General features: G+C 51.1%; 1 protein-coding gene across 2 annotated transcripts in view; it reads left to right on the forward strand.

The window, feature by feature from the left end:
- Positions 1 to 13,719: 13,719 nt before the first annotated feature.
- Positions 13,720 to 27,621, forward strand: part of PADI2 (peptidyl arginine deiminase 2) — a 51,746-nt gene continuing 37,844 nt past the window's right edge. For both annotated transcript variants that reach the window (XM_045379599.2, XM_005544642.4), the window contains exon 1: positions 13,720 to 13,891. In XM_045379599.2, the coding sequence (XP_045235534.2) occupies positions 13,800 to 13,891 (92 nt within the window). In that variant the 5' untranslated portion in view covers positions 13,720 to 13,799. The remainder of the gene's footprint in view (positions 13,892 to 27,621) is intronic.

The raw sequence follows: 27,621 nt of genomic DNA on the forward strand, positions 1-27,621 counted from the left end.
CACAGTCTCGGCTCACTGCAACCTCCACCTCCCAGATTCAAGCAATTCTCCTGCCTCAGACTCCTGAGTAGCTGGAATTACGGGCACCCACCACCACACCTGGCTAATTTTTGTATTTTTAGTAGAGATGGGGTTTCGCCATGTTGGCCAGGCTGCTCTCAAATTCCTGACCTCAGGTGATCCACCCGCCTCGGCCTCCCAAAGTGCTGGAACTACAGGTATAAGCTACTGCACCCCACCAATGCTTCTTTTTTATTTTTTTCTTGCTTTTAGTATTTTGCCAAGCCTGGGTCATCCAGGCATAACACTTCTTATACAGCTTGCAGAACTATGAGCCAAATAAACCTCTTTTCATTATCAGTTACCCAGCCTCAGGTATTCCTATAATGCCAAGTGGACTAAAACACCAACTGAATCCAAACTAGTGGTGAAGCCACCTGGGACGGTATTACTTAGCCCCAAATCTGACTTAAGAAATAAGAAATGCATATGCCGAAGCCTAGCGACACAGGCTACGTCTCCGCCCTTTTTAGGTTATGGGAAATCCTGTTTAAATGACTAACAATAGGACTTGTGTCCTATCAAGACCTTGGACAAAACCTCCATCCAAGCCTGAAGTTTCCGTGGACATTAAGGAATCTTAGAGGAGGTAGGAACTCCAAAATTGGGTTGGAAAACTAATCTCGAAATTTTCTTGGTGTGACAACATCATTGCCTTAGCAGGCTCTCATTTTTTAAGCTTGACAAGAATTGAGTAAAGAAATGATGCAGAGAATCAAACAATTTCAACTTTGGAATTTGAAATGCTTTTAATATTTAAGAGAATATGGGCTATGTTAAGCTTGTCCAACCCTTGGCCAGTGGCTTTGGATGCAGCTGTGGTTTTAAATGCGGCCCAACACAAATTCGCAAACTTTCTTAAAACATTATGAGATTTTTGTTTTTGCAATTCTTTTTTTTTTTTTTAGCTCATCAGCTATTGTTAGTGTTAGTGTATTTGTATTTTATGTGTGGCCCAAGACAATGCTTCCCCTTCCAATGTGACCCAGGGAAGGCAAAAGATTGCACACCCCTAGTCTGTGTGAATAAAAGGTCAGTCTTAAGGTTTTAATTTAAAATGCACAAATGAAGCCAGGCACAGTGGCTCACGCCTGTAATCCCAGCACGTTGGGAGGCTGAGGCAGGCTTATCACCTGAGGTCAGGAGTTCGAGACCAGCCTGGCCAACACGGTAAAATCCTGTCTTTACTAAAAATACAAAAATTAGCCAGGTGTGGTAGTGGATGCCTATAATCCCAGCTACTTGGGAGGCTGACAGAGGAGAATCACTTGAACCTGGGAGACGGAGGTTGCAGTGAGCCGAGATCGTGCCACTGCACTCCAGTCTGGGTGACAGAGTGAGACTCCATCTCAAAAATAAAGTAAAATGCACAAATGAATCATTGATTGATTTAGACTTGCGATATTTTAAGTTGAAATCTTACTATGTTTGTCAGAAGTGTTAAAAAGTTATAAAAATTTAAATTCATGATAAGCATACGTTACCAGATTTCTAAGAATAATTTAAGTGCTTGAGAACGTTGTGTTTGTTATTAAGGCAACTGAAGTATTTTAAAAAGAAATTGAATATATTAAATGTATACATGCAGTTAAAAATGTTTAAATATGTGTCAACCTGAAATAACCAAGAGCATCAGAGTATAATTTAAAAAGAGTTTAGGCCAGGCACAGCGGCTCACACCAATAATCCTAGCACTTTGGGAAGCTGAATGTGAGTGGATCCCTTGAGTCCAGGACTTTGAGACCATCCTGGGCAACGTAGTGGGACACCGTCTCTACAAAAACTTTTAAAAATTAGCCAGGTGTGGTGGCCCACACCTGTAGTCCCAGCTACTGAGGCTGAGGTGCGAGGACTGCTTGAGCCCAGAAGGTTGAGGCTGTAGCGAACCGTGATTGTGCCACTGCACACCAGCCTGGGCAACAGAGTGAGACCCTGTCTCAAAAAATCATAATAATAAAATAAAATATAAAAAACACTAAAATAAAACAAAATAGAGTTTATTCAAGCACAAGGTGTGAGGATGGCCACCCAAATACCCCAACTCCAAAGTAATGAACTCAGCATTCCGAAGTAGGGAAGTGACAGTTTCATTTATAGAGGCAGGGACAGAGGAATTTTTAGCCGGATTACAGCATTTTTCCTACAAGGCTGGTGCACAGTTACAGCCATTTGACTGGTTATGGGCAGTGTTTCTTTTCGGGGAGGGTACATTTCACATTTTTTGTGAAGGGTATGATAGCTATGCGTTTCCTGGCATCTGTTCCACGCAGAGCAGGACAACAAAGGGGAAGTGGATGAGTCACAGGGTCATTAATTAAGAAGGTAGGAGGGGTTTGTCCCTGACACTCTTTAATTCTCTCCAGTCATTGAACAGAACAAGAAAAATAAGAAAGCGAGTTCATCTACAATCTGAGGAACAAGAGGCACATGACTCAGATCTGTCACAGCTCTCTCAAGGCTGAAGTGTCTTGGGGGGTTCCGACAGCTTTTACATTATATTTTCATGCATGTTTAATTCGCCAAGATTATAAATGGAACCAAATATTCAGTTGAGGCATTTTAATAATTTAATAATAATTTTTAAAGTTTTTTTTTTTTCTTTTAGAGACAGAGTCTCACCTGTCGCCCAGGCTGGAGCGCAGTGGTGCGATCTCCACTCACTGAAACCTCCGCCTCCCGGGTTCAAGCGACTCTCCTGCCTCAGCCTCCCGAGTAGCTGGGATTACAGGCACGCGCCACCACGCCTGGCTAATTTTTGTATTTTTAGTAGAGACGGGGTTTCACCATATTGACCAGGCTGGTCTTGAACTCCTGACCTCAGGTGATCCACCTGCATTGGCCTCCCAAAGTGCTGGGATTACAGGCATGAACCACCATGCCTGGCCTACTAAAGTTGTTATATTTTAAAAGAATACTTTTTCTAAATTTTTTTTTAATTTTTAATCGTGGTAAAATATACATACCTTACAATGTGCCATCTAAGCCATTTGTAAGTGTGTAGTTCAGCAGTGTTAAGTACGTTCACGTTGTTAAATGTAGCCAATCTCCAAGACTCTTTTCATCTTGCAAAACTAGAATTCTATGCCCACTAAATGACAATTTGCCATTCCCCTCTCTCTGCAGCCCCCAGGGCAACCTCCTTTCTACTTTCTGTCCCTGTGAATCTGACTATTGTAGGCACCTCATTGAAGTGGAATCATATAGGCCAGGCACAGCGGCTCATGCCTGTAATCCCAGCACTTTGGGAGGCTGAGGTGGGAGAATTGTTTGAGCCTAGGAGTTCAAGACCAGCAACATAGTGAGACTCCATCTCTAGCAAATAAAAGAAAAAACATGGAATTTGTCCATAAGAGAAGATTTTTTAACCTGAACTCAAAGCTAAAGTGGGATTGTTGAATTTGAAATGACAGTAAGTGGAATAATAATTTTTGAAAACCAAAGGAGATCCTTTTCTTGTTGTTTTTTTTTTGTTTGTTTTTTTTTGAGACAGGGTCTCACTCTGTCATCCAGGCTGGAGTGCGGTGGCCGACCTCGGCTCACTGCAACCTCTACCTCCCAGGCTCAAGCAATCTTCCCACCTCAACCTCTGGAGTAGCTGGGATCACAGGCATACACCAACACGACCGGCTAATGTTTTTGCATTTTTGTTAGAGATGGGGTTTCACCATATTGCCCACGCTGGTCTCCAACTCCTGAACTCAAGCGATCTGCCTGCCTCCACCTCCCACAGTACTGGGATTATAGGCATGAGCCACTGCTCCCAGCCAAAAACCAAAGGAGACTGATAATCCATTCTTGACACAAAAGCCTCAAGCCTCAAGGGTGCCAAAAATCAGCACTCACAGTCATGTAACGATGGCCATGAAAATTAAGAGCAGGTTTCCCCCTCCCACTTGCCCAGAGACTTAGGGTCACCACAAGGTCTGAATAGACCAGACATCATCAAGCCAGGCCCTAGTGACTTGTTTCTCTCCAGACAGACCAGGCTGGCTTCAGCCAGCATGGGTAATGCCTGTTTTCAGTTCCTGCCCACCAATAACAACAGCAGCAAACCAACGCCGACCCTTTTCTAAGCACCTACTACGTGTTGGGGCTTTATGTGCATCATCTCATTTCGTTCTTAAAACGATCACAGGAAGAAAGTACTTTCATCACCCCCATTTTATAGATGGGAGCATCAAGGCACAGACAGGAAAAGGCAGCGCTAGGATTCAAATGCAGCTCCAGGGTTCTCCACTGCGTCCTGTTAGACCTCAAGCTCCCTGCCCTGACAAAGAATGGGATCCAGGTCATTACTTCCTCAGAGTGAGCCCCTTTTTCCTTCCTTCCTTAAGCTCTGAGAGGTTGCGCCAGGTGCCTTTGCTCCTGGCGTCTCCTGCTGGAAGCTGCGTGTATGCACAGCCATGCCCATTGCTCAGGGAGGAGCTCATCTGAGGCTTCTAAATAGGGGAAAGGCAGAGAAGCCTCCACGTTCCAAGATCTCTAGAATCTGCCCCAGAAAATTCCTTAACTTTCAGTTTGCCTCTCTCAAAGGCCAGTCCTATTGTCCCATCCCATCAGGGCCTCTTCACTTGTCACCTAGAGCACAGCCTCCCACCTGCTCTCAGAATCCCTGAAACCCATTCTCACCAACACTCAGGGGTTCCTCCCTTTCATGGCTCTCTCCTTCCACAGAACCCAGTCGAATGCTCTGTGGCCTGGCACTGAAGGCCCCCACGGCTTAGCCCCAGACTATTTTCTTGGTCTTATACCCAAAATCTCCTCCTACAATTTACCCCACATGCCCCCTGAGCTTCCACACTCCCCTCACTTGGCTGAGCTCTGCCTCCTGCCAGGAACGTCCTTCCCCTACCTCTGCTTGTCAAACTCCTACCTGTTCTTCAAAGGGGAGCTCAAAGGCCACCTCTTTCATGAAGCCTTCCCTTCTTGCCTTAGCTAGTATTAACCTTTCCTCTTCTGTTGAAGCCAAGACTGCACAAGAGCCTGACTCCGGACAGCATTGGCATCTCTGCCTGAAGGTTTTCTCTACCTGTGGGGAACAGACCTGAAGTGCGGGGGAAATATTCCACCCCACCCCATCCAAGCACAGCCCTGGACACATGACTGGTGGAGGATAAATACCCCAGCTCCCTCACTCCTCACTGCAATAACTCTAAGTTTCTTTTTCCACAGTCTCCCAGAGACCCCCAGTGGGATCAAGCTCCAGTTGCCTATGGCCCTCAATCACTTGACACTACACTCTTTGTCGACTCCCTAATCTCTACTGTCTCAATTCCTCACTCCATTATCAATATTTCCTGGGACTGACTCTCAAATGAACAACTTATGCTGAATTTCTGTCTCAGGATCTGTGTCGGGGGAACCCACACCCAGATACTCATACATTCCCTCCCTGGTATTTAAATTTTTTTAAGGGATGGGGTCTATGTTGCCCAGGCTGGTTTTGAATTCCTGAGCTCAAGTGATCCTCCTGCCTCAGCCTCCCAAGTGCTAGGATTATAGCCATGAGCCACCCCACAAGGCCCCTCATGGGCATTTAGTTGACGCCTTTGCTGCCGCCCTGTCCACCAGCGGCCTTGAGTAAGGGCCGTTAAAACCACCGACTGGATGGACCGAGCGTTTTCTATGTGCTTGACCCTGTCTCTGTATTATCTTGTTTGTTTGTTTCGAGACAGGGTTTTGCTCTATCACCCAGGCTGGAGTGCAGTGGCACCATCTTGGCTCACTGCAACCTCCATGGGCTCAAGCGATCCACCCACCTCAGCCTTCTGAGTAGCTGGGACTGCAGGCACATGCCATCACGCCCAGGTAATTTTTGTATTTTTCATAGAGACAGGGTTTTGCTACGTTGCCCAGGCAGGTCTCAAGCCCCTGGGCTCAAGCAATCCTCCTCAGCCTCCCAAAATAGTGGGATTACAGGCGTGAGCCACCGTACCCAGCCTATTTTTTTTTTTTTTTTTTTTTGAGATGGAGTCTCGCTCTGTCGCCCCAGCTGGAGTGCAGTGGTGCGATCTCGGCTCACTGCAAGTTCCACCTGCCAGGTTCACGCCATTCTCCTGCCTCAGCCTCCCGAGTAGCTGGGACTACAGGCGTCCACCACTACATCTGGCTAATTTTTTTTGTATTTTTAGTAGAGACGGGGGTTTCACCATGTTAGCCAGGATGGTCTTGATCTCCTGACCTCGTGATCCGCCTGCCTCGGCCGCCCAAAGTGCTGGCATTACAGGTGTGAGTCACCACGCCCGGCCTATTATCTTGTTTAAACCTCACAACCACCTGGGAAGGAGGTGTCATAATTAACTCCCATTTCACAGATGAGAAAACTGAGACTCAAGTGAGATGACTTGTCCAAGGTCTCCTAAGCCAGGAAGGGCTAGGATATCAATCCAGGTGGACCGATTCTAGAGATGGAAAATGTGACCACCTCATGGGGTATGGCAGAAATGATCATAGCGCCTTCTTCCAATGTGGTTGTAAATGACTGCGTGGTGTTCTTCCTACACAAGGGTATGTGTGTGTGCATGTGTGCAAGTGTGCGTGTGTGCACGTGTTTGTGTGCATGTGTGTGTGAGCAGCCGTGCATGTTTTTTGTTCCCACTAGGTTGCTCATAAGGATGGACCTATGTCCCCACGCCTGCCACACAGCACCTGACTCTCTGATTTGTTTATTAAGTGTTTTTTAAAATTGAATCAACGACCCAGGCTCACAAGACAAAGGCATTGAGGTAACAGGACAGGCCTGAAGGATGAAACACAAAAGACCTCCCTCTTTTACCAACTGGCTCTGCGCCCTTGGGCCGGGCACTGCCCCTCTTTGGGCCCCACTCATCCTTCTCGGGGCTTCAGTTGCCCCTCTGTCCAGCGAGAAGTTCCCACTCTAAGGGACCTGCCACTGACCTCACACAAAGGTGGCCCCTGAATTCTGACCCAAACCATCAGGACAAAGAGAGTCCCAAAAGCTGAAGGAAGGTGCTGAGTAGGGTGGGACAGAGGCGGAGGCATTCCAATCTCTCGGGCTCAGGCCGGCCAGCGCCTCCTCCCTGCTTCCAAGATGGGGATCTGGCGCCACCTTGTGGTCTCCGCCTCTTGAGGCCTTCGTGTGTTACTTGTTTTTAACTCTTGCTCTAACCCCACTGCTGCCCTCTGGGAACTCTGAAACAATTCCACTCTCTTCACCAAATATTTATCTACTGTGCCCAGCTGTGCCCAGGCTCGACCCAGAAAAATCATGAACAAGTCCCTGCCTAACCGTTTAGAGGCGTCTGGATCTGCACCACCTATAGAAAAATGATGCAAACCAGCCGGGTGTAGTGGCTCACACCTGTAATCCCAGCAGTTTGGAAGGCTGAGGTGGGCGGATTACTTGAAGTCAGGAGTTCGAGACCAGCCTGGCCAACATGGCGAAACCCTGTCTCTACTAAAAATACAAAAATTAGCCGGGCACAGGGGCGCGTGCCTGTAGTCCCAGCTACTCCAGAGGCTGAGGCATGAGAATCGCTTAAACCCAGGAGGCGGGGGTTGCAGTGACGCAAGATCATGCCACTGCATTCCAGCCTAGGTGACAGGGCAAGACCCTGTCTCAAAAAAAAAAAAAAAAAAAGAAAGAAAGAAAGAAAAGAAAAAGAGAAAGAAAAATGGTGCCAACCACAAATGTGTGCCTCACAGTTAACCACATTTTCTAGTAACCACATCTTTTTTAAAGCTGAAATAAACAGATACAATTAATTTTAACAATACGTCTTTGGGCTTTTTGATGTTTGTTTGAGACAGGCTCTTGCTGTCATCCAGGCTGGCGTGCAGTGGCACAGTCACTTCTCACTTGCAGCCTCAACCTCCTGGGCTCGAGAGATTCCCCCCACCTTGGCCTCCTGAGTAGCTGGGAGTACGGGGTGCACCACCATGCCTGGCTAATTTTTAATTTTTTTTGTAGAGGTGGGGTCTTGCTATGTTGTCCAGGCTCATCTCAAACTCCTGAATGTAAGTGATCCTCCCTCCTCAGCCTCCCAAAGCGTTGGGATTACAGGCGTGAGCCACCACATCCAGCTAATAATACATTTGCATTTAATGAAATACATTCACCATATTATCATTCCAACATGGAGTCAATTATTTTTAAAATTACTTTCTTTTTCTCTTTCTAACTCCTTGAAACCTGTGTGTATTTTACACCAGGGGTCCCCAAGCCCCGGGCTATGGACCATTACTGGTCTGTGGCCTGTTAGGAACCGGGCACACAGCAGGAGGTGAGCGGTGGGCTAGCAAGGAAAGCGTTGTCTTTAGATTCTCATAGGAGCACAAACTCTATTGTGAACTGCACATGCGAAGGATCTAGGTTGCACGCTCCTGATGAGAATCTAATGCCTCATGACCTGTCACTGTCTCCCATCACCCCCACATGGGACCGTCTAGTTGCAGGAAAACAAGCTCAGGACTCCCACTGATTCTATATTACGGTGAATTGTAGAATTGCTTCATTATGTATTACAATGTAATAATAATAGAAATAAAGTGCACGAGAAATGTAATGAGCTTGAATCATCCGGAAACCATCCCCACCCCCATCCATGGAAAACCTGTCTTCCACAAAACAGGTCCCTGGTGCCAAAAAGGTTGGGGACCACTGTTTTACACCTACAGCACGTGTCAGTTAGGATTAGCCACATGAACCTCATGTGGCAGTGGCTACATGTTGGAAAAAATGGGTCTAGGACCTCCCGGGCTTACTCTGGCCACCTGGCAGCCCTTCAGACAACTGGTTTATTACATCTTCTCCAGAATTCACCTTTCTAGCTTTGCTTCACTGACTAATGATAGAATCCTGGTCTGGACAAGTCATCTTACCCTTGGATGTGTAAAATAAGGGTAGTAAAAATACTTACTTCTGGAATTGTAGCAAGAATTCAATGGGATAACACACACAAAGTGCTTAGCACAGGTGCCAGGCAGGAAATAAATGCTCCATAAATGACGACCTAATGAATGAAAGCCTTAGCCCACCTTTCAGCGTGGTGATGGTTAATTTTCTGTGTAGAGTTGGCCAGGCTATGGCACCCCATCATCTAGTCAAACACCAGTCTGAATCAGTTGCTGTGAAGATATTTCTCAGATGTGATAAACGTTTAAATCAGTAGACTTTGAGTAAAGTAGATTGCACTCCAACATGTTGGTGGGCCTCATCCAATCAGTTGAAGGCCTTAAGAGCAAAGACTGAGGTTTCCCAAAGAAGAGGCAATTCAGCCTCCAGAATGCAACATAGAAACCGTGTTGTTTCCAACCTGTAGATTCAGTCTCAAGACCGTGACATCAATTCTTCCCCCATTTCTGACTGGCCAACTCTACAAAATTTCAGGCTTGCCAGCCCCCGCAATCATGTGAGCCAATTTCTTAAAATAAATCTCTCTCTCTCTCTCTCTCTCTCTCTCTCTCTCTCTCTCTCTCTCTCTCTCTCTGCATATATAAATGTACCCCCGGGTGGGGTACAGCCACAGCAGCATGCAGAACAGACACGACTTCCTCATTCTGAACTCACACAGTATTAGAACAATGGAGCACTCCAGCCCTTCCCTCCCTCTGAGCTCGATGTCTCTCGGGACCAAGAGCTGAGGCAGAGGTTGAATCAATGCCCCCACCCCAGAGACTCTTCTCAAGGGAGTGAAACCAAAGGGTGGGCTTTGCCAGGGGAAAGGGAGTGTGAGGGGGCCAGGCAGGGCCAGGGTTATGGGGATCTGCTCTTGAGGGTACGCCTGCAGGTCCCCATGGTACAGAGTCAGGGGTTGGGGCGGTCCCTGGCCACAGAGGGATTGCTTTGGGGATCCATGGCCCAGACCCCGACCCCCTCCTTTCTCTGGTCTTCTGCCAGAATTCTTGTCAAATTTAGCTGCCCACAGCAGCCACAGTGATTTTCCTAAAGTACACATCGTGCCGTTGACACCTTCCAAAGTCCTTCCCAGGCTTCCCCCATGACCCCATAAAGAGAAAGCCCAAAAGCCTTTTCCACGACTTACAATGTTCTGTGTGACCTGGCCACAGCCAGCCCAGCCTCTCACGTTGTAGAAGCTTTGAAGTGTGTTATAAAACAGCATGTAGTCAGAAGCCCAGGTTTACAAAAACTTAAAATAACTATATGCGCATAGGAAATAACTACCATCTATTGGAACTTGGGTCTGTGCCAGGCCACGATGCGCAGTACTTTACTGGGTATCATCTTGTTATTCCTTGTTCCTTATAACAATTCCTAGCATCTCCTTTATAGAAGAAGAAACTGAGGCCCAGAGAGGCCCCCAGCTAGTGAGGGACAGAGCCAGACTTGACCCCAGGTCCACCAAGGCCAAAGTCCACGCTCTTCACTGCCAGCCTGGTTGGTGCCTCTGTGCAAATGGAAGATAATAATAGCTCCCACCTCATAGGGCTGTCGTGAGGATTAAATAGGTTGAGATGTGTGTGTGAATGGGCTCAGAACAGCTCCTGGCATGGCACAAGGGCTCAGGAAGTGTGTTCACCCACAGCAGCCTGTGGGCAGCCCGGCCAGATCATACTCAGACAGATTCAGACTGATCTGTGCTACCAGGGTCGTGGGTGATCATGGTTTTTCGTTTTTTTGTTTTTTTGTTTTTTAACTTTTCCACAATGACCAGGTAATACTTGTGCATTTCTTTCTTTTTAAATTATTGTATGTATAGTGCTCTCGGTGAGCTGTTAGTTTCCTCAAAGCAGGCCTGTTGAAGTTTGAGTGGCTTCCCAGGTTCCCCCAAGGCCTGGCACAGAGACCCCACACCCAGTAAAGGAACCTAACAAAAAACAGCTCAGCAGAGCCCCTCCTAGCCCAGGCACTCTGCCCACAGGCTTGGCAGGGGCGGGTGTTGGAGGGGTGGGTGCAGGTCAGTGCCAGGAACCGGCCTGAGCTAAGTCCCCAAAAGACACCGTGAGATGCTTTGTGGCTCTTCCGGACCCCAGGGGAGAGTGGGGAGCAGCCGTGATGCCTGCGACCTCCGGCCCTGAATCCACCAACAGCTGTGACCACTTCAGCTATTTTAAACCTCTGGGCACCAGGAAACTCCTGTCTCATCCACCAGGCTCTGGGCCCAACATCATGACCTGAGCCCAGGCAGGAGCCCTGAGTGTGAGTGGCCAGGTCTGAGTTGAGTTTTTAAAGGGAAGGGGCTTCATTTCTAGAGCCTTGTGCCAGGCTCCGTGCTAATATTTTCTGCGCCTTGTTATCTCATTTAATACCGTCCTTACACCGTGCTGAGGGATCAGTTATTTCACAGAGGCAGAAAATGGGGTTCCGAATGGCAAGGTACATGTCTCGAGGCTGCACAAAAGCGAGCTGGGCCTAGAACTGCGACTTCCTCATCTGCAAAGCATGGACAACATTCTGCCCCCGCCCCTGCCCCTCACTCGGCCTTGCCCCTGCCTCCACCCCAGTGGCTCTGCAAGTTCCTCCCTCTGCCACTCTTAGGAGCTCTGCAACCCAGAGTCGATTCCCCCACCTGCTCACAGCTCACTTTCTTCATCTGTAAAGTGGCGGAGTTACTGGGAGGGTTCAGTGATCTAACTCTAACACATGAAAAGCGCCACTTGGAACAGTTCCTGACCCACAGAAAGAACACAGTAAGCGCCCGCTCTTACTCCTGCTCTCCTGGGTATTGCGGTCCGATGTTATCACTACCTTGCGCAATGTCCTGTTATTAGCCTCCCGGGGTCTCCGTCAGTGGGGGCACAGTGTCCTCCCCCACTCTGGCCCCAGTCTCCCCGTGAGTGAAATGAAAGAACCCCAGGAATGTAAGAACCCTAGTGGGTGTCCATTATCTGCTGCACAGCAAGGGCTCCAAAGTCACTCGTGGCAGAGGGGTGCCCAGACACGAGCTCACCTCTGGGGGCACCTCAAAGTCTCTCCAAGCCACACAAGTTTTGTCCCAGTTTGGCAGGTGGCCCCCAAGAGACTCCTCCTGATTGGAGGATGTGCTCAGCCGGTGCCTGGAGCTCATCAGAAGTTACTGGCTTCAGCCGGGCGCTGTGGCTCACACCTGTAATCCCAGCACTTTGGGAGGCCAAGGTGGGTGGATCACCTGAGGTCAGGAATTTGAAACCAGCCTGGCCAACACGGAGAAACCCCGTCTCTACTAAAAATACAAAATTAGCCGGGTGTGGTGGTGCATGCCTGTAATCCCAGCTACTTGGGAGGCTGAGGCAGGAGAATCAATTAAACCTGGGAGGCAGAGGTTGCAATGAGCTGAGATGGCACCATTGTCCTCCAGCCTGGGCAACAAGAGCAAAATTATGTCTCAAAAAAAAAAAAAAAAAGTTACTGGCCCGTCCCTGGGTCTGTGTGCTGTGCCTTTGGGGGACAAATGACCTCCTGGCTAAAATTCAGGCCTTCCCTCTTCCCCACTCACATTCCTGCCAAATTCCTGCCACTCAGAAGCAGCTGGGCTCTTCACCATCTCCTAATTTGGGCCGCCTCAGGGAGAAGGTTGGAGTCCAAGGGCTGGGTGTGTCTGCACTGGGCACTTGTGGGCCTCACCCCTCTTGTCTGGGGGCACCCCTTCCTGGAGCTCCATCTTCCATCAGCCCTAACTCCTTCCCAAACATGCATCCCTCTGCCCCACTCCTTCCCTCCCACAGCCTCTGCCCACCCACCCTCAGTTTCTGTCCTCAGCTACCAAAGACCACTTCCTCATGCAGGCCTGATGTATGTGTCTGAACAGCGCTCTGATTGGGTCGGAGGGGAAGGGCTGGAACGCGGGTGGGGCTGGCTGAGGCCTGCACTGATTGTCATTCTACATCTCTGCCTCTATGGGACACACGATGACCTCTGTGTGGCACCCCCCTTCCCTTGGTGGCCCAGGCCAGAACCGGGGCCCTAATTGCTACCCCTCCCCTTTCCCTCAACCCACACATCCTGTCAGTCACCAGGTGTCACCAAAATCCCAGTCCATAAGCAGTGGCCGGATCAATCCCCACCTCTCCAGCTCTAGCCACAGCCAGGGGCTTCCTTGCCCATCCCCAGCCCAGCCTCCTGTCCAGGAACAGCCGGCAGCCCGAAAGACCCATTTCACGAGCACACCCGACCGCGGCTTGCTGAGGCAGCCACTCCAAGCTCCCACTCCCACCCTCTAATGCCTTGGATTGGCGTCCTGGTCCCTGTCAGCTGCCGGGTTCCCCATCCCCACCGCTTCCCATTTTTCCTATGGTGAGGTCCATCTGACTGTTGGCGGGCGTGGGTATCGGGCTGTACCCAGATTTACACAGGCGGCTCCCTCTCCTCGCCTTCAGTTTGCAAACGCCTCCTTTAAGAAGGCTCGGGGATCCTCTTCTCTGGGAAGGCTTCCTGGCCCCCAGGCTGAGTTAGGGCACCCTCTTTGTGCTCCCACATTTGCATTTCCTGCCCCACTGGGCCAGGGCGTCCGGAGGGGAACCAGGGCCCCGCGTCCTGGCGCCCAACACCTGGGCGCCCACCGAAAGTTTGTTGAATGAAGGAATGAACAAACAAGCACAAAAGTGGTCCCTGATGACTTCACCACGACCGCAGCGGGGCGGGACGAGTTAGGGGCGGGACCACGCTTGACCGACAGGCCCGCAGCCCACTGCGAGAGGACTGGGGCGGGCCGCCCCGCCCACCAGCCACTGGATAAGGTTGCAAGCCCAGCCGTGGGGCGCAGGCTGCTGGAGAAGGCGCACCTGCTGCAGGTACTACCGGCCGCCCCGGGCCAGCGAGCGCGGGCACTGCGGCGCGGAGGATGCTGCGCGAGCGGACCGTGCGGCTGCAGTACGGGAGCCGCGTGGAGGCGGTGTACGTGCTGGGCACCTACCTCTGGACCGATGTCTACAGGTGAGCCGGCCCACCGTGGTGCCCGGGCGGAGATCTCGCGCCCAGAAATCCTGAGACGCGCTCATACTCGGGGACATGGACTGCCTTTGTCCAGCCCGAGTTGTCCCTAATCCAGAGGCCCCCGCGCCCAGAAATCCTAAGAACCTCATCCAGAAACCTGACAACCCCTGAACCTTGTGTCCACCTTCCTGAAACCCTGAGACTCTCCTAGACCCCCTAACACGGCCTCAGCCCCACCTCCCTCACGACCCCTTTCGCAGACCCTCCCTTTCACCCGTGACACTCCGTCTGGCCCTCTCCAGTTCTTCTCCCGGGGGACCTCACACCCCTTCAGCTTCCCCGCCGTCCTCTCCCCTTTCACTTCCCCTCCGCACATCACTTCCCCTCCGACCCACCTCATCCCAGCCCCTCTCCTGCTTCCCACTCCCAGTTCAGCGGAGCTCCCGCGGAGACTTGCCCGGGACTGGGGCAGGACCCGAAGGGAGCTGCCCTGAGGCTGAATCTGGCCCTGGAGGTTACTCAGGCTCCGATTTCGCCCAGTGGGGGCTGCTGGAGGTTGCTTGTCCCCAGGCACTGGCCCTGAGCTCCGTGTCCCCAGATGCCTTCCCCTGAGTTCATTCTGAGACCGCAGAGGGACCATACTCCACCCAGCTGACAACAGGGACTTAGGGTGTATAGTGGGGTACTTTGTTGGAAAAGGATCCTGATTCCGAATTCTGCTCCCTCCCCTTCTCTCTGTCCAAGAACTTGGTTGAGTGCGGGATGTCTGAGACAGCTGAAGATAGGGCAGGGCCCTACCACTCCCCCCAAATCCCAGTAAGCAGCCAAGTCCAATGATCTGTCTCCCTGAGTACATGGGACAGGGCCTTGGAAAGGTGTGGCTGGTGTGAATGAAGGGCTGGGGTTATGCTGGGGTTTGATCCGCCCCCCTCTATTCCAAGTATTTAAAATGCTCCCATTGCTAGGGTTGGAGGGGTCAGTGCTGTGGGCAGGGGGCATGCAGGACTCTGAGGTGGGGCCCTGTGCTGACACCAGATGGGTCCCCTATCCTCTCTCTGCCTCAAGCTGAACTCACACAGCGGCACCATCATGGTTTGTAGCTCCCCAATCATCCTGACACTTGGAGCACCCTTCCTCTCCCAGACCCCCCGAAGCCATCATGTGTCTCCCCACACAGCCCTGACAGCCCTCCCACCTGCCCAACCAGTCTCCTGCCACCTCTGCAGAGGCACTGGCCACGCTGATACCTCCAAGCCCCGGGATCAGGGACCCGCCCCACGCCTCTGCCCCTGGCCTCAACCTCTCCCTCCCCCTGGCCCTGGGCTTCAGTTGTCCCCCATGTAAACCTCAGAGGCGGACTGGGTGGTCTCTGAGGACAAGAACACAGCAGTGGAGGGTGGTAGGGGCACCGGTGGGCTGGAAGAGCTCCCCTGCCTTCCCCACCCCCAGCCCTGAGCTGGCGCCGCTAGGGAGTGGGCACGGAGCCAGAGTGCTCAGGTCTCTAAGCCTCAGCTGTCACCATACCCACCTGTTTATTTGCTGGAGCATGGTTGGTGCAGCATGAAAGACTGGCATGATCCTCCCAGTCGGGGGTGGGGAGCAAAGGAGGGTTCCTGCTCAGGCCCCCTGCCATCGCTCTATCCTGGCAAAGAGAGGCCCAGCTGGGGTAGGGGCAGGCAGTGGGGCAGATGTGGACTCAGCCTCCCTCTAGCAGGGGGCAGCAGTGTGACGATTCCCCTTGTCCTGTCTCAACGACCACAAAGACCCTCACCCCACCAGCACTTAAGATTCTCTGCCACCAAAGAGAGGGGCAGTGCGCTGTAGACCACTACTGTCCAGAAAAGTCCAGGGTGAACCACAATAAAACCACAATTCCATTTTAAATCCTCTAGTAGTCCACATCTTTTTAAAAGTTAAAACAACAGGCATAATTTTAATAATATATTTTATTTAACCCAATATTTTAAAATATTATCATTTCAACATGCAATCGATATAAAAATTATCCAGGAAATGGTTTACCTTCTTTTTTTCATGCTAAGTCTTTGTAATCCAGTGCACATTTTACACTTCAGCACATCTCAGCGTAGACTGAGTGCGTCTCAGGTGCTTACGGGCCACGGTGCTGGCGGCCACCGTCCTGGACAGCACAGGTCCAGTGCAGAGTTTCTCAATCTCGGCACTATTGCATTTTGGGCTTGATATTTCTTTATTGTAGCGGGATGTTTAGTGGCATCCCTGAACTCTGTCCCCTAGATGCCAGTAGCAACCCCCAAATTGTGACAACCAAAAATGTCTCCAGACAGTGCCAGCAGTCCCCTGGCAGGGGGGCAAAGTCACAGCCAGTTGAGGACTCACTGGTCCAGTGGAAGGAAGCCTCTTCCAGGACTGAGGAGCTTGAGTTGCTATTGCTATTGTGACTCGAATTACTTGTAGTAATGAGAGCAACTGTCAGTATTGATGGAGGAGGTATTAGTGGGCACTTAGGAACTGAACCCACCACCTCCTTTCTTCCTCACCATAGACCCTGGAGGGTTCATTGATCATCCCATTTTACAGATGAGGAAGGTAAGGTGCAGAGAGACGGAGCCATTTGTCCAGTGTCACACAGGACTCGGGTCCAGGTCTGTTTGACTCAGGACTCATGTTCTTATCTCCTGCTCTGTCCTATGTGACCCTAAAACCAGCAGGTTGAACTGGACGGCCCTCTCAACCTGTGTCTCTTCCACCCTGGCCATGAGCCCACTGTCCCCAGAGACTTCACCAACTCCCATTTGACCTTCCACTCTTCCCGGAGTCCTTTGCTGCCCAGACACAGGTCCTGGCTCAAGACCCCAAGTGATGTCCCCAGAGCCTCCAAGTAGACCCCAAGGAACAAGGCCCGGGGCTGCTGGGTCCAGTTAATTAGGGAGTGGCGTCCTGACCCTCACTCCTGAGCCACAAAGGTGAGCGAACCGGCCTCAGCACCCACTCCCCTTCCCAGGGGCTCTGGGCTCCCTTTCCTGTGATGCTGGCACAGCCTGTTCCCCTCCAGACACACAGCAGGGGCCTCCCCGGCCCCATTCCTCAATAGACTTTGTGGTCCTGGCAGGCACTGCCCTACCAGCTTCCATCCATGGGCTGTGCGACCTTGAGTAAATCACTTCACTTCTCTGAGCCTCCACTGACCCAAATGAGGGTCGATCAGAGAACAGGAGGAGGGATTTTGTGTTCAATAGAAGTTGTACACTCAGGGTCACAGTGATGAACAATCGACCTCTTTGCTGCCCCATGAGGGGTCATCCAGGTCACCAAGGGCAGGGGTGCTCTGGGCCACCCATGCTCTCCCAGCAAAACTGGCCCCCCTGGGGATGGATGCCTTGACCTAGCCTCATTCTGACTGCTAGTCTCCAGCAAGCAATGAGCAGATACACAGAAAGAAGGAAGTAGGGTGTTTCTTAGAAATTGTACTTTGTGATTGTTGTTAAAGATACTCACAAGTGCCAGGAGGGCAGCCCAGCAGAGCAAGCAGGAGCCTGGGCTCTGCACCCCACAGTTTACCAGCTGTGCCATCCTGGACAAACATTCCTTCCTTCTGCAAAAAGGGGGCAATAATCGTACCTAACTCATAAAGTTGTTGCAAGGTTTAAATATGTAAATTATTAAATGCCCGTGAGATGAGCATGCAAAGTGCTGAGAAGGCTGCCGGGTACAAAATAAGTGTTCAATAAATGTAAACTAGCAATATTAAGAAACAATGAGAAGTTGTGCAAAGAAAAAAATGTGATGAGACAGAGTAAAGAGTATCTTTACTCTGCTCTTCCCAAATGTACTCATCTTAGTCTTGGCACAGGTACACCTGGCCCACACAATCTCCTCCGGTGGCCCCTTTAGCCGAAAGCCATGTCTTCAAGGGGGCTAGCCTGGGTCCCCATCTGATTCGGGCTTGACGTTGGAGAGAGGGCACAGAGGGAGTCCCTAGGTTGGTTCCATCCTGGCCACCCACCTCTTGTGAGCCCTGGAGGCATGGACACCCCCGGAGTCTGGAAGGATTAGAGAGAGGGCAGCCTCGGAGTAAAGTAGGTAGCAGGGTGGGCACCCTCTGCCCACAAGCTGGGCCTTGGGAATGGCTTCTTCTGTCCCTCCCTCAGCTTATGCCTCTGTCAGTGAGAGTTCCCAAGAAGGCAGGGCTCTTCTTTTCCTCCCTGGTGGACAGGGGCCAGGATCCGGATCCTGAGGTCTGCAGGAGCTTCAGGACACTGGAATGATGGGACACATTGTCCCTTTGCTGTGCAGAGCAGTCTCCTGGTTCCAGCTGCGTCTGTGAGGTGGAGGTGGGAGGAATCCCTTCCCTGGGATTCCCCAAGGCAGAGGCTGACCAGCCATTGTCCCAGCAGAAGATAGAAAGAAGATAAATGTCAGCTAGTAATATCAAGTAAATAATAATGATTTGCCCATAACTCGCTGGCAGAAGATAGGAAGAAGGTATCAGGCAGGCGCTCCGAGGCACTTTGGCACAGACTCACTCCCAGACTTTCTGTCTCTTGGTTGGTGTGAGGGCTACAGATGTATTTGTTTTTTTGTTTTTTTTTTTGGTTTTTTTTTTGTTTTTTTTGAGACGGAGTCTCATTCTGTCGCCCAGGCTGGAGTGCAGTGGCCGGATATCAGCTCACTGCAAGCTCCGCCTCCCGGGTTCACGCCCTTCTCCTGCCTCAGCCTCCGAGTAGCTGGACTACAGGCGCCCACCACCACGCCCGGCTAATTTTTTTGTATTTTTAGTAGAGACGAGGTTTCACCATGTTAGCGAGGATGGTCTTGATATCCTGACCTTGTGATCCACCCACCTCCACCTCCCAAAGTGCTGGGATTACAGGGTATTTGCTTTTTTAAAAAGTGTCATTAAGACAAAGGCCAGGAGGGTCTGAGATCCAGTTTGCCGTGATGGGGGCCTGAGGTGCTATGGGCTCCCTTCCCCATAGTGTGCCAGGCCCCACCTCACTGATCTCCTCTCCTGGCAATTCCTCAGCACACACTCCATTCCGGCCACTCTAGTTTTGTAGATGCTGTTAGCCTTTGGCTGCGCCAAGCTCGTTCCCACCTCAGGGCCTTTGCAGTTGCTGTTCCCTCTGCCTGGAACACCATCCACCAGATCCCCACAAGCCTGACTTTCATCAGCCAAGTCTCAGCTCCAATGTCACCTCCTCCAGGCAGCTTTCTTTGACTACCCCATATGGTGCCCTACCCTGAGTCCCGAGAACTTCTGTCTCATTACATTTTTTTCTTTGCACAACGTCTCATTGTTTCTTAATATTGCTAGTTTACATTTATTGAACACTTATTTTGCGCCCAGCAGCCTTCTCAGCACTTTGCATGCTCATCTCACGGGTATTTAATAATTTACGTATTTAAACCTTGCAATAACTTTATGAGTTAGGTACGATTATTGCCCCCTTTTCGCAGCTGGGGAAACTGAAGGAAGGAATGTTTGTCCAGGATGGCACAGCTGGTAAACTGTGGGGTGCAGAGCCCAGGGCCCTGCTTGCTCTGCTGGGCTGCCCTCCTGGCACTCGTGTTTCAGGTGTAACTCCTCCTTGTTTGTGATCCTCCCTGGAGTCAATGAAGGGCTCCCTGGATGTATGGATGGATGGATGGATGGATGGATGGATGGATGGATGGATGAATGAATGAATGAATGAATGAATGAATGAATGAAGGTGGCCTGTGATGCCTGTGGACTGGCCTGTCATGGGGCTGAGCTCCCTACCCCCAGCCTCAAGGGACAGGCACTGTTGGATGGGCCTGTGGAAGGTCAGGGGCACGTGGCCAAGCTTGGCCCGAGCAGCACTTGTTCCTGAGAGAATGACGGTGGGAGGAATTCAGGCCGGGTCAGGTGGCCCATAAATTAGAACAGCACCCAGAGCCCTCAACCCCAAACGGGAGGCCTTGCCAGGAGCTGCTCCAGGGCTCTGGTTTCAGACTAGTTCCCTGGGGTTGGGAGTGTTCTAAGGAGGACCGGGCCCACGGTCCCTGCATAGCTGGGGTCCCTGAGACCTTCCCTCGTTGCCTGCAGGGCCCTGAATTGGGATGGGAGCACAGTGGCAGGGGCTCACCCCAGTGCCCACCCCTAGCTGGCCAGACACACCTGCTACACTTTGGAGGAGGCAGTTTTTGAAGGCAGCTCTCTCCTGCCCAGCCACACCAGACCTTGCACCCAGGGGCTTTGATGGGCCCAGGCCTGCTTCTCTGTCATTTACCCAAGAACCCAGGACAGGAAGCCAGTCTTTGGTGTCCTTTCTCTGAGTCTCAGACTCCCACCTGTGAAATAAGTAAGGGGCTCTCATTTGGTCCTCTTCAGAGCCAGGCCTGACCCTCCCCTCTGCCCCACACCAGACACACCTACCTGGCGGACCTTAGGGAAGACTCCAGACTTTGAATTCTCTTCCAGGGAGGGGGAAGCCAGGCCCAGGTCTCAGAGAGCTTGAGTTCTCCTCACACTCAGCCATGACTGTCCCTGAGACTTGAAGTGGGTGCTTGCCCTCTACGGGCCTCAGTGTGCTCATCTGTAAAATGGGCCTCATGGGGTTATCAAAAGAATGGACTGAGGTCATGTAGGCCATGGGCTTGGTACAATCCCTGAGACATAATGAATACTCAGTTCCCTGGTGGTCTAGTGGTTAGAAAAATAATAATAATTGTAAATACTCAGTAAGTTGTTACGTATTAGTATTGAGTTTCTTTTGAAAACAAATAATAATGAGACCTGATCCCTGTCCTCAAAGAGTTCATAGCACTTACGGGAAAAAAATGTTGAACCACATTTATTAAGTGTTGTTTGAGACACCAATAAATGGAAGGAGAGATATATTCTGGCTGATGAGATCAGGGATGACTTCCTGGAAGAGGTGGCAACTGAGCTGGGTCTTGAAGGATGGACTGGGGTTCAGAGTGAGACCAAGAACATGCTACTCAGGGCCAGAGATAACTGGCAGGAAAGTTGGGGCACACAGAAGGGGCACAGTTTCAGTGGCCAGGAGTATAAGGCTAGAGGGTTGATGAGCTCTAACCGGGCTTTGAATGCATTGTTCAGGCATTGGACTTCGTTCTGTGAGTAGCAGGGAGTCATTGAAGGTTTCTGAGGAGAGGAGCAGCTATAGATCAGATTGTTTCTTCCCTAATGAGAGGCCCAGGACAGCTGGATGCACCAGGTGGTGAGGGAAGCTGGCTGAAGGCAGACGTCATGGTTTGCCTCCACTGCTCCCTGTTCAAGGCAGCTGCTCACCCGCAGGGCTGTAGCCATCACCAAGCCGAGCACCAGGTGTGAGGTCTGGACTGAGGTCATTCTCCCCCCGGTCCTTGCCTGCCTCTTGCTCACCATGGGGTTGCATGCCAGGCTGGCACCCACAACTCCCCCCCTGAGACTTCTCTAAAGCCCCAATAGCAGGATGTCACACCCAGGCTGCCAGGAGCTGGGGTCACTCTGGGGATGAGCCCCGGCTGGTGTTAATGAGGCCCAGGCCAGGCGGGCAAGCTAAGAGAGCCAGATGCCAGTGAGGAGCAGGCACTTCATGCCCTCAAGTCTGGGGCTGGTGAGCCACCCCAGCCCTGCAAGGCCAAGCCAGTGACCCTCCCCACTGACTGAGCCAAGACCAGAGAGGACCCATGGCTCCTAGAGACCACGAGGCATTTGTGGGGCTGGGCAGATGTCCTTTGTTTGACACCAAGTGACCATTTCTATTTCCACCGCCACTGTCTGGTCCCAAGACACCATCATTGCTCACGTGGGCAGCTGTAGCCATCCCCTCCCCCACTTCCTCTGTTGCTCTCCTGAAATCCATCCCCCACCCTGCATTCTGGGTGACCCTGCACCTTGGATGATCTATCTACAGCGCAAAATTGATCATGCCACCCCTGCTTAGAAACCTTCAGTGACTTCCCTCTACAATCAGAGGAAGGCCAGCTCCTCACTGTTATCTAAAACCCCTGCTCCCACCACTCTCCCTCCCCCTTGCTCACAAAGTCCAGACACACTCCCCTCTTTCCAGCTTCTCAAACATGCAGGACTAACCTCCACCTCGGGCCATCAAGCAAGCTGTCCTGTTGCTTGGAAATCTGTGCTCCTCTTCCTCTCCTCCCTTGTCCAACTCAGTGGTTTTCAAACTGTGGTCCCTGGACCAGCAGCATCAACATCACCTGGGAGCTTGTTAGAAATGCAGTTTCTCAGGTCCCACTCCATAGCTGATAGATCAGAGATTCAGGGGCTGGGCCCATTCACCTGTATTTTAGCAGGCCCTGTAGGTAGTGGGAATGCACACTTAAAATTAAGAATCTCTGGTTTAATTCTTTTTTTTTTTTTTTACAGTCAACACTGCAATGGTGTAACTAATTCCCACCTGTCCTTTAGAGTATAAAGTTTGGACCTTAGTTCAAATGCCACTTTCTCAGGGAATCCCTCTTTGAACCCCAGACTGGGGGCTCATGGCACCCTCTCCCTCTCCTTTATAGCAATTAACACAGCTGTAATCGTGTAATCCATTGAAAGTCTGTCTTTTCTGGACAGGCACGGTGGCTCACACCTGTAATCCCAGCACTTTAGGAGGCTGAGGCGGGCAGATCACTTGAAGTCAGGAGTTCCAAACCAGCCTGGACAACATGGTGAAACCCCGTCTCTACTAAAAAATACAAAAATTAGCCAGGCATCGTGGTGGCACGCGCCTGTAATCCCAGCTACTCAGGAGGCTGAAGCAGGAGAATCGCTTGAACCTGGGAGGCGGAGATCGCAGTGAGCCGAGATTGTGCCACTGCACTCCAGCCTGGGCAACAGAGCGAGACTCCGTCTCAAACAAAAAAAAAAGGGTCTGTCTTTTCCATGGGCCCAGGGAAGGTGTTCACTTTTTCACCAATCTGCCCCCCAACGCCTAGAACTGTGCCTGGCACATTGTAAGTGTTCAGTAAATACATGTTGAGTGAATGAATGACCATATAAGTAAGTCCTTCCTCCTTCAGCAAACATTTACACTTAAGGTGTGCCCATACTAGGCCAGGTGCTGAAACAAACAAACGAACAAACAAACAAGAAGATACAATCCCTAACTTCAAGGAGTGAACTGCCTAAAGGGCCAGTAACTGTGGGGGCAAATGGATTGAGTTAGGTCTTCAAGGAGAGATGGACATTTGCCGGGCAGAGAAGTCAGGGGAAAGTCTTGCTGGTAAAAGGAACAACATATGTCAAAATGCACAGTGAGATGGAACAATGCAGGGAGTTGAAGTGGTGGAAGGAACCACAGAAAATGAAACCAGAGAATCAAGCTGAGTTCCAATGGCCAAATGCCCCTAGTTCAACATGAGGATGAAGAGTTTGGATATTCTTGTATGGGCAGGCACTGAGGAGCCAGTGAATATCTTCAAGAAAGTAAATGACCTGATTTCTGTTTTTTTTTTTTTTTTAATCACTTGGGTAATACAGTTTGCAAAGCCAAGAAGGGCAGGTGCATTCATTAATGTATTGCCAAAGACTACATTGAGTGTAACCATGTCCTGGGTTCTGGGATTCCTTGGTAGGCAGAAGAGACCTGGCCACAGGGATTGGCAGCCTGTCCCTCCATCCATGCTCTCCTTAGCCTCTCTCTAATAAGCAAGAAGGTCATAACCACCCCCAAGCCCCCTCCCTTTCCCTCAGTACTGTCCTGGACCCCTCCCTGCAGCCTCCAGGGACAATCCTGGTGCCTGAAGCCCCTGGCTCTCGGGTTTCTGCTTTCTGCGATAGGGATTCTAAAGGGTTCTTCCTGGGCAGGAAGGCAGCCAACGGGATCTGCAGGGGCACAATGGGCCCCTTTGTTGCTTTGCCCAGAGCCACTCCAAGAATAGCTGTTTGCTCAGCTCAGAACAGGGCTGGTGCTGGGGCATAGGAGGGTGTGGGGCCCTGGAGCTTCGATGTGGGCTGGGCGTTAACCCTCTGGAGCCTCTGAGGCCTCCTTTGGTTTCTCACTGGTCCAGAGGAATGAAGGTGGGCAGGAAGCATCACTTACAGTAACTGAGTCAGGGTCCTAAGAGATCATCTTGTAAAACATTTTTTCCTAAATAGAATTGTGTGCAGAAGCTCAATATATAAAACCAGATGAAATAATGGTGGCTCTGGGTCAGGTGTGGTGGCTCACTCCTGTAGTCGCAGCACTTTGGGAGGCCAAGGCAAATGGATCATTTGAGGTCAGAAGTTCAAGACCAGACAGGCCAACATAGTGAAACCCCATCTCTACTAAAAATACAAAAATTAGCCAGGCGTGGTGGTGCATGCCTATAGTCCCAACTACTTGGGAGGCTGAGGCAGGAGAATCACTTGAACCTAGGAGGCGGAGGTTGCAGTGAGCCGAGATAGCACCGCTGCACTCCAGCCTGAGTGACAGAGCAAGACTCTGTCTCAATTTAAGAAAATAAATAAATAAATAAATAAATAGTAGTAGTAGTGGCTCTGGTTAAGGCAGGGAGGAGGTGAGTGGCAGGAATCCAGCAGAGATATCCCAAGCTTTCTTTTTTTTTCTCTTTTTTTCAGACAGAGTCTCACTCTGTCACCCAGGCTGGAGTGCAGTGGCACAATCTCAACTCACTGCAACCTTCACCTCCCAGGTTCAAGTGATTCTCCTGCCTCAGCCTCCCGAGTAGCTGGGACTACAGGCACACGCCACTATGCTCGGCTAATTTTTGTACTTTTTTTAGTAAAGATAGGGTTTTGCCATGTTGAACAGGCTGGTCTTGAACTCCTGACCTCAAGTGATCCACCCACCTCAGCCTCCAAAGTGCTGGGGTTGCAGGTGTGAGCCACTGCGCCCAGCCATCCCCAGCTTTCTAGAGCCTTCTTCCTCACCCCTTTGCCCAGGACCTCTTCTCTGCACTCTGGACTCAGCTGCCTCTGCTCTGGTTCCATCCTCTCACCTAACACTCGATGAAACTGAGAGAGAGAAAGTCCCTGGCCCAAGGCCACCCAGCACATTGATGAGCAAAGCTGAGACTTGCAGGAGAGGAATGCTTCCCAGACCTGTGGCCACAGTTTCCCAGACTCTCATGGCTTTGGCCAAAATCATCTTCAACCTGTCGCACTATTAATACTTTTCTTTAACCCAACTCACATTTTTCTTAATAACTTTATTTTAAACAGAGATTTTGTAGCATTACCATAAATAGCAAGACTTTATCAGTCACCATAAAAAGATACTGTGTTTGATAAACACATAAGTCTTCTAGATTGTTCCTCCCTGTGCCACCTAAAGCATCCAGGGTGTGCATTCACACCTCTCCTTGGGAGCGGCTCACCTTCCATCCCACTCACCTCTGCCCCTTCCCTTGGGTGTGTATGATGGGCCAAGCCCTGTGCTAGACTCTGAAGAACGAGGATGGGAGAGGCCGGACCATACCCTCAGGGGACTTAGAACCCAAAGGAGGGCAGGTACCACGTGGCAACACCACTCAGCAAAACGTGGCCCCAGCCCTAGGAGGAGTGAGAGAACTATGGGCAGGAGGGCGGCAGTCCTCCTGAGGCATAAGGACTAACAGATGAACACTCAGAATGTGCAGACCCCCTCAAGTCAGGGGCAAAGCTGGACTCAAACCCAGGTCCTCTGCACGTGCACCCTTAGTCCAGGGCTTTTGTCCAGACTCTGCACCCCTCTTAATGATGGATGTGGCCAGGCGCGGTGGCTCACGTCTGTAATCCCAACTCCTTGGGAGGCTGAGGCAGGTGGATCACCTGAGGTCAGGTGTTCAAGACCAGCCTGGCCAACATGGTGAAACCCCAACTCTACTAAAAATACAAAAATTAACCAGGTGTGGTGGCAGGCACCTGTAATTCCAGCTACTCTGGAGGCTGAGGCAGGAGAATCGCTTGAACCAAGGCAATGGAGGTTGCAATAAGCTGAGATCATGCCACTACACTCCAGCCTGGGTGACAGAGAGAGACTCCTCCTTAAAAATAAAAAAAATAAAAAAAAAAAGATGGATGCAGAGAGGGGATAGCAGCAGGCCATGACCAAGAAGTGTCCAGTCTCACATCATCCCAGGACAGGCTGTGGAGTTTGGAAGGGGGCAGGACAAGAACCAGAGTGACCTTGGGGTGTCTTCATTGAGCTCCTCTCCCAGCACTGGCCACAGGCTGCCGAGTCCTTCCCCATGCTCCTACCAGAGCACAAGACCAGTAGTCTTTGCCCGTAGCCCCTGAAGTCTGTGGCCCAGGTCAGAGAGACGCTGCCCGGCAGCCTCTACAGATTCACGCTCGCGGCTTTGTCCGGCCCAGGGCTCTGAACAGTAGTCCACAGTGCTGATTGTCTGGACTAGTGGTTCTCAAGGTGTGGTACTGGGATCGGCAGCATCAACAGTTCCTGGAAGTAAGTTAGAAATGCAGATTCTCGGGATCCACGCCAGACCTCCTGAATCGGATGCTCTGAGATGGGGCCCCACAGTCTGTGTTGTGACCAGACCTCCAGGTGCCGCCGCCCCAGCCACTGCTGCTGCGCTTTGACAGCCACTGGCCTATACCTGTCATTCAACCCTGGCCACTGTTTCCGTCTTCAGCTGCCCCAGCACCCTCAGCCTCCGCCATGCCGGCCAGCCTCTCCAGAGATGGGATCCACAGATCTGCAGCCTTCAAAGAAAAACGCCCTATAGATTTAAACAGCACCCCTCATGATTCTGATGCCTGCTGCAGTTGAGAACTCCTGGAGCCCAAAAGCGCCAGGCCCCCAAAATAGCAGCTGTGCCTTTGAGACAGGCTTACACCTATGTGTTAGTCACAAATCCCACGAGAATCCCACCTAAGTCCCTCTGAGCCCTCTTGGGCCTTCAGACCAGTGGCTGGATTTAGCAAAGCCGCCAGCCCTGAGCACCTTCCTCCCTTAGTCCCCTGTCCTTCCTGTCACCTCTCCTTAAGCCAACAACACACCATGGACAGGGTGGCTTAAAAACAAATTCATCTTCTCACAGTTCTGGAGGCTGGAAGTCCGAGATCAGGGTGGCGGCATGGGCCGGTTCTGGTGACGGCTTTCTTCCTGGCCTGCAAATGGCCACCTTGTCACTGTGTCCTCACATGATCTTTCGTCAGTCCATGGAGAGAGATCTCTATCTACCTATCCCTCCCTCTCTTGCTGCTCCTCCTCCTCCTTTCTCATCTTTCTTCTCCTATTTGATTAGAAGCCTGCCCTTGGCCAGGGTGGCTCACGCCTGTAAACCCAGCACTTTGGGAGGCTAAGGTGAGTGGATCACCTGAGATCAGGAATTTGAGACCAGCCTGGCCAACATGGCGAAACCCCGTCTGAACTAAAAATACAAAAATTATCTGGGTGTGGTGGTGCACGCCTGTAATCCCAGCTACTCAGAAGGCTGAGGCAGGAGAATCACTTGAACCCGGGAGGCAGAGGTTGTGGTGAGCCGAGATCATGCCATTGCACTCCAATCTGGGAAACAAGAGTAAAACTCTGTCTTACAAAAAAAAAAAAAAAGAAGAAGAAAGAAGAGACACGGTCTTGCTCTGTTGCTCAGGCTGGAGTGCAGTGGCACAGTCATAGCTCACTGCAGCCTCAACCTCCCAGACTTAAGCAATTCTCCCACCTCAGTCTCCTGAGTAGTTGGGACCGCAGGCGTGTACCAGCATGCCCACCTAATTTTTTAATTTCTGTAAAGACAAGATCTCACTATGTTGCCCAGGCTGGTCTCAAACTCCTGGGCTCAAGTGATTCTCCGGCTTTGACCTCCCAAAGTGCTGGAAGCAG

This window comes from Macaca fascicularis, chromosome 1, assembly GCF_037993035.2.
Source record: "Macaca fascicularis isolate 582-1 chromosome 1, T2T-MFA8v1.1".
NCBI lineage: Eukaryota > Metazoa > Chordata > Mammalia > Primates > Cercopithecidae > Macaca > Macaca fascicularis.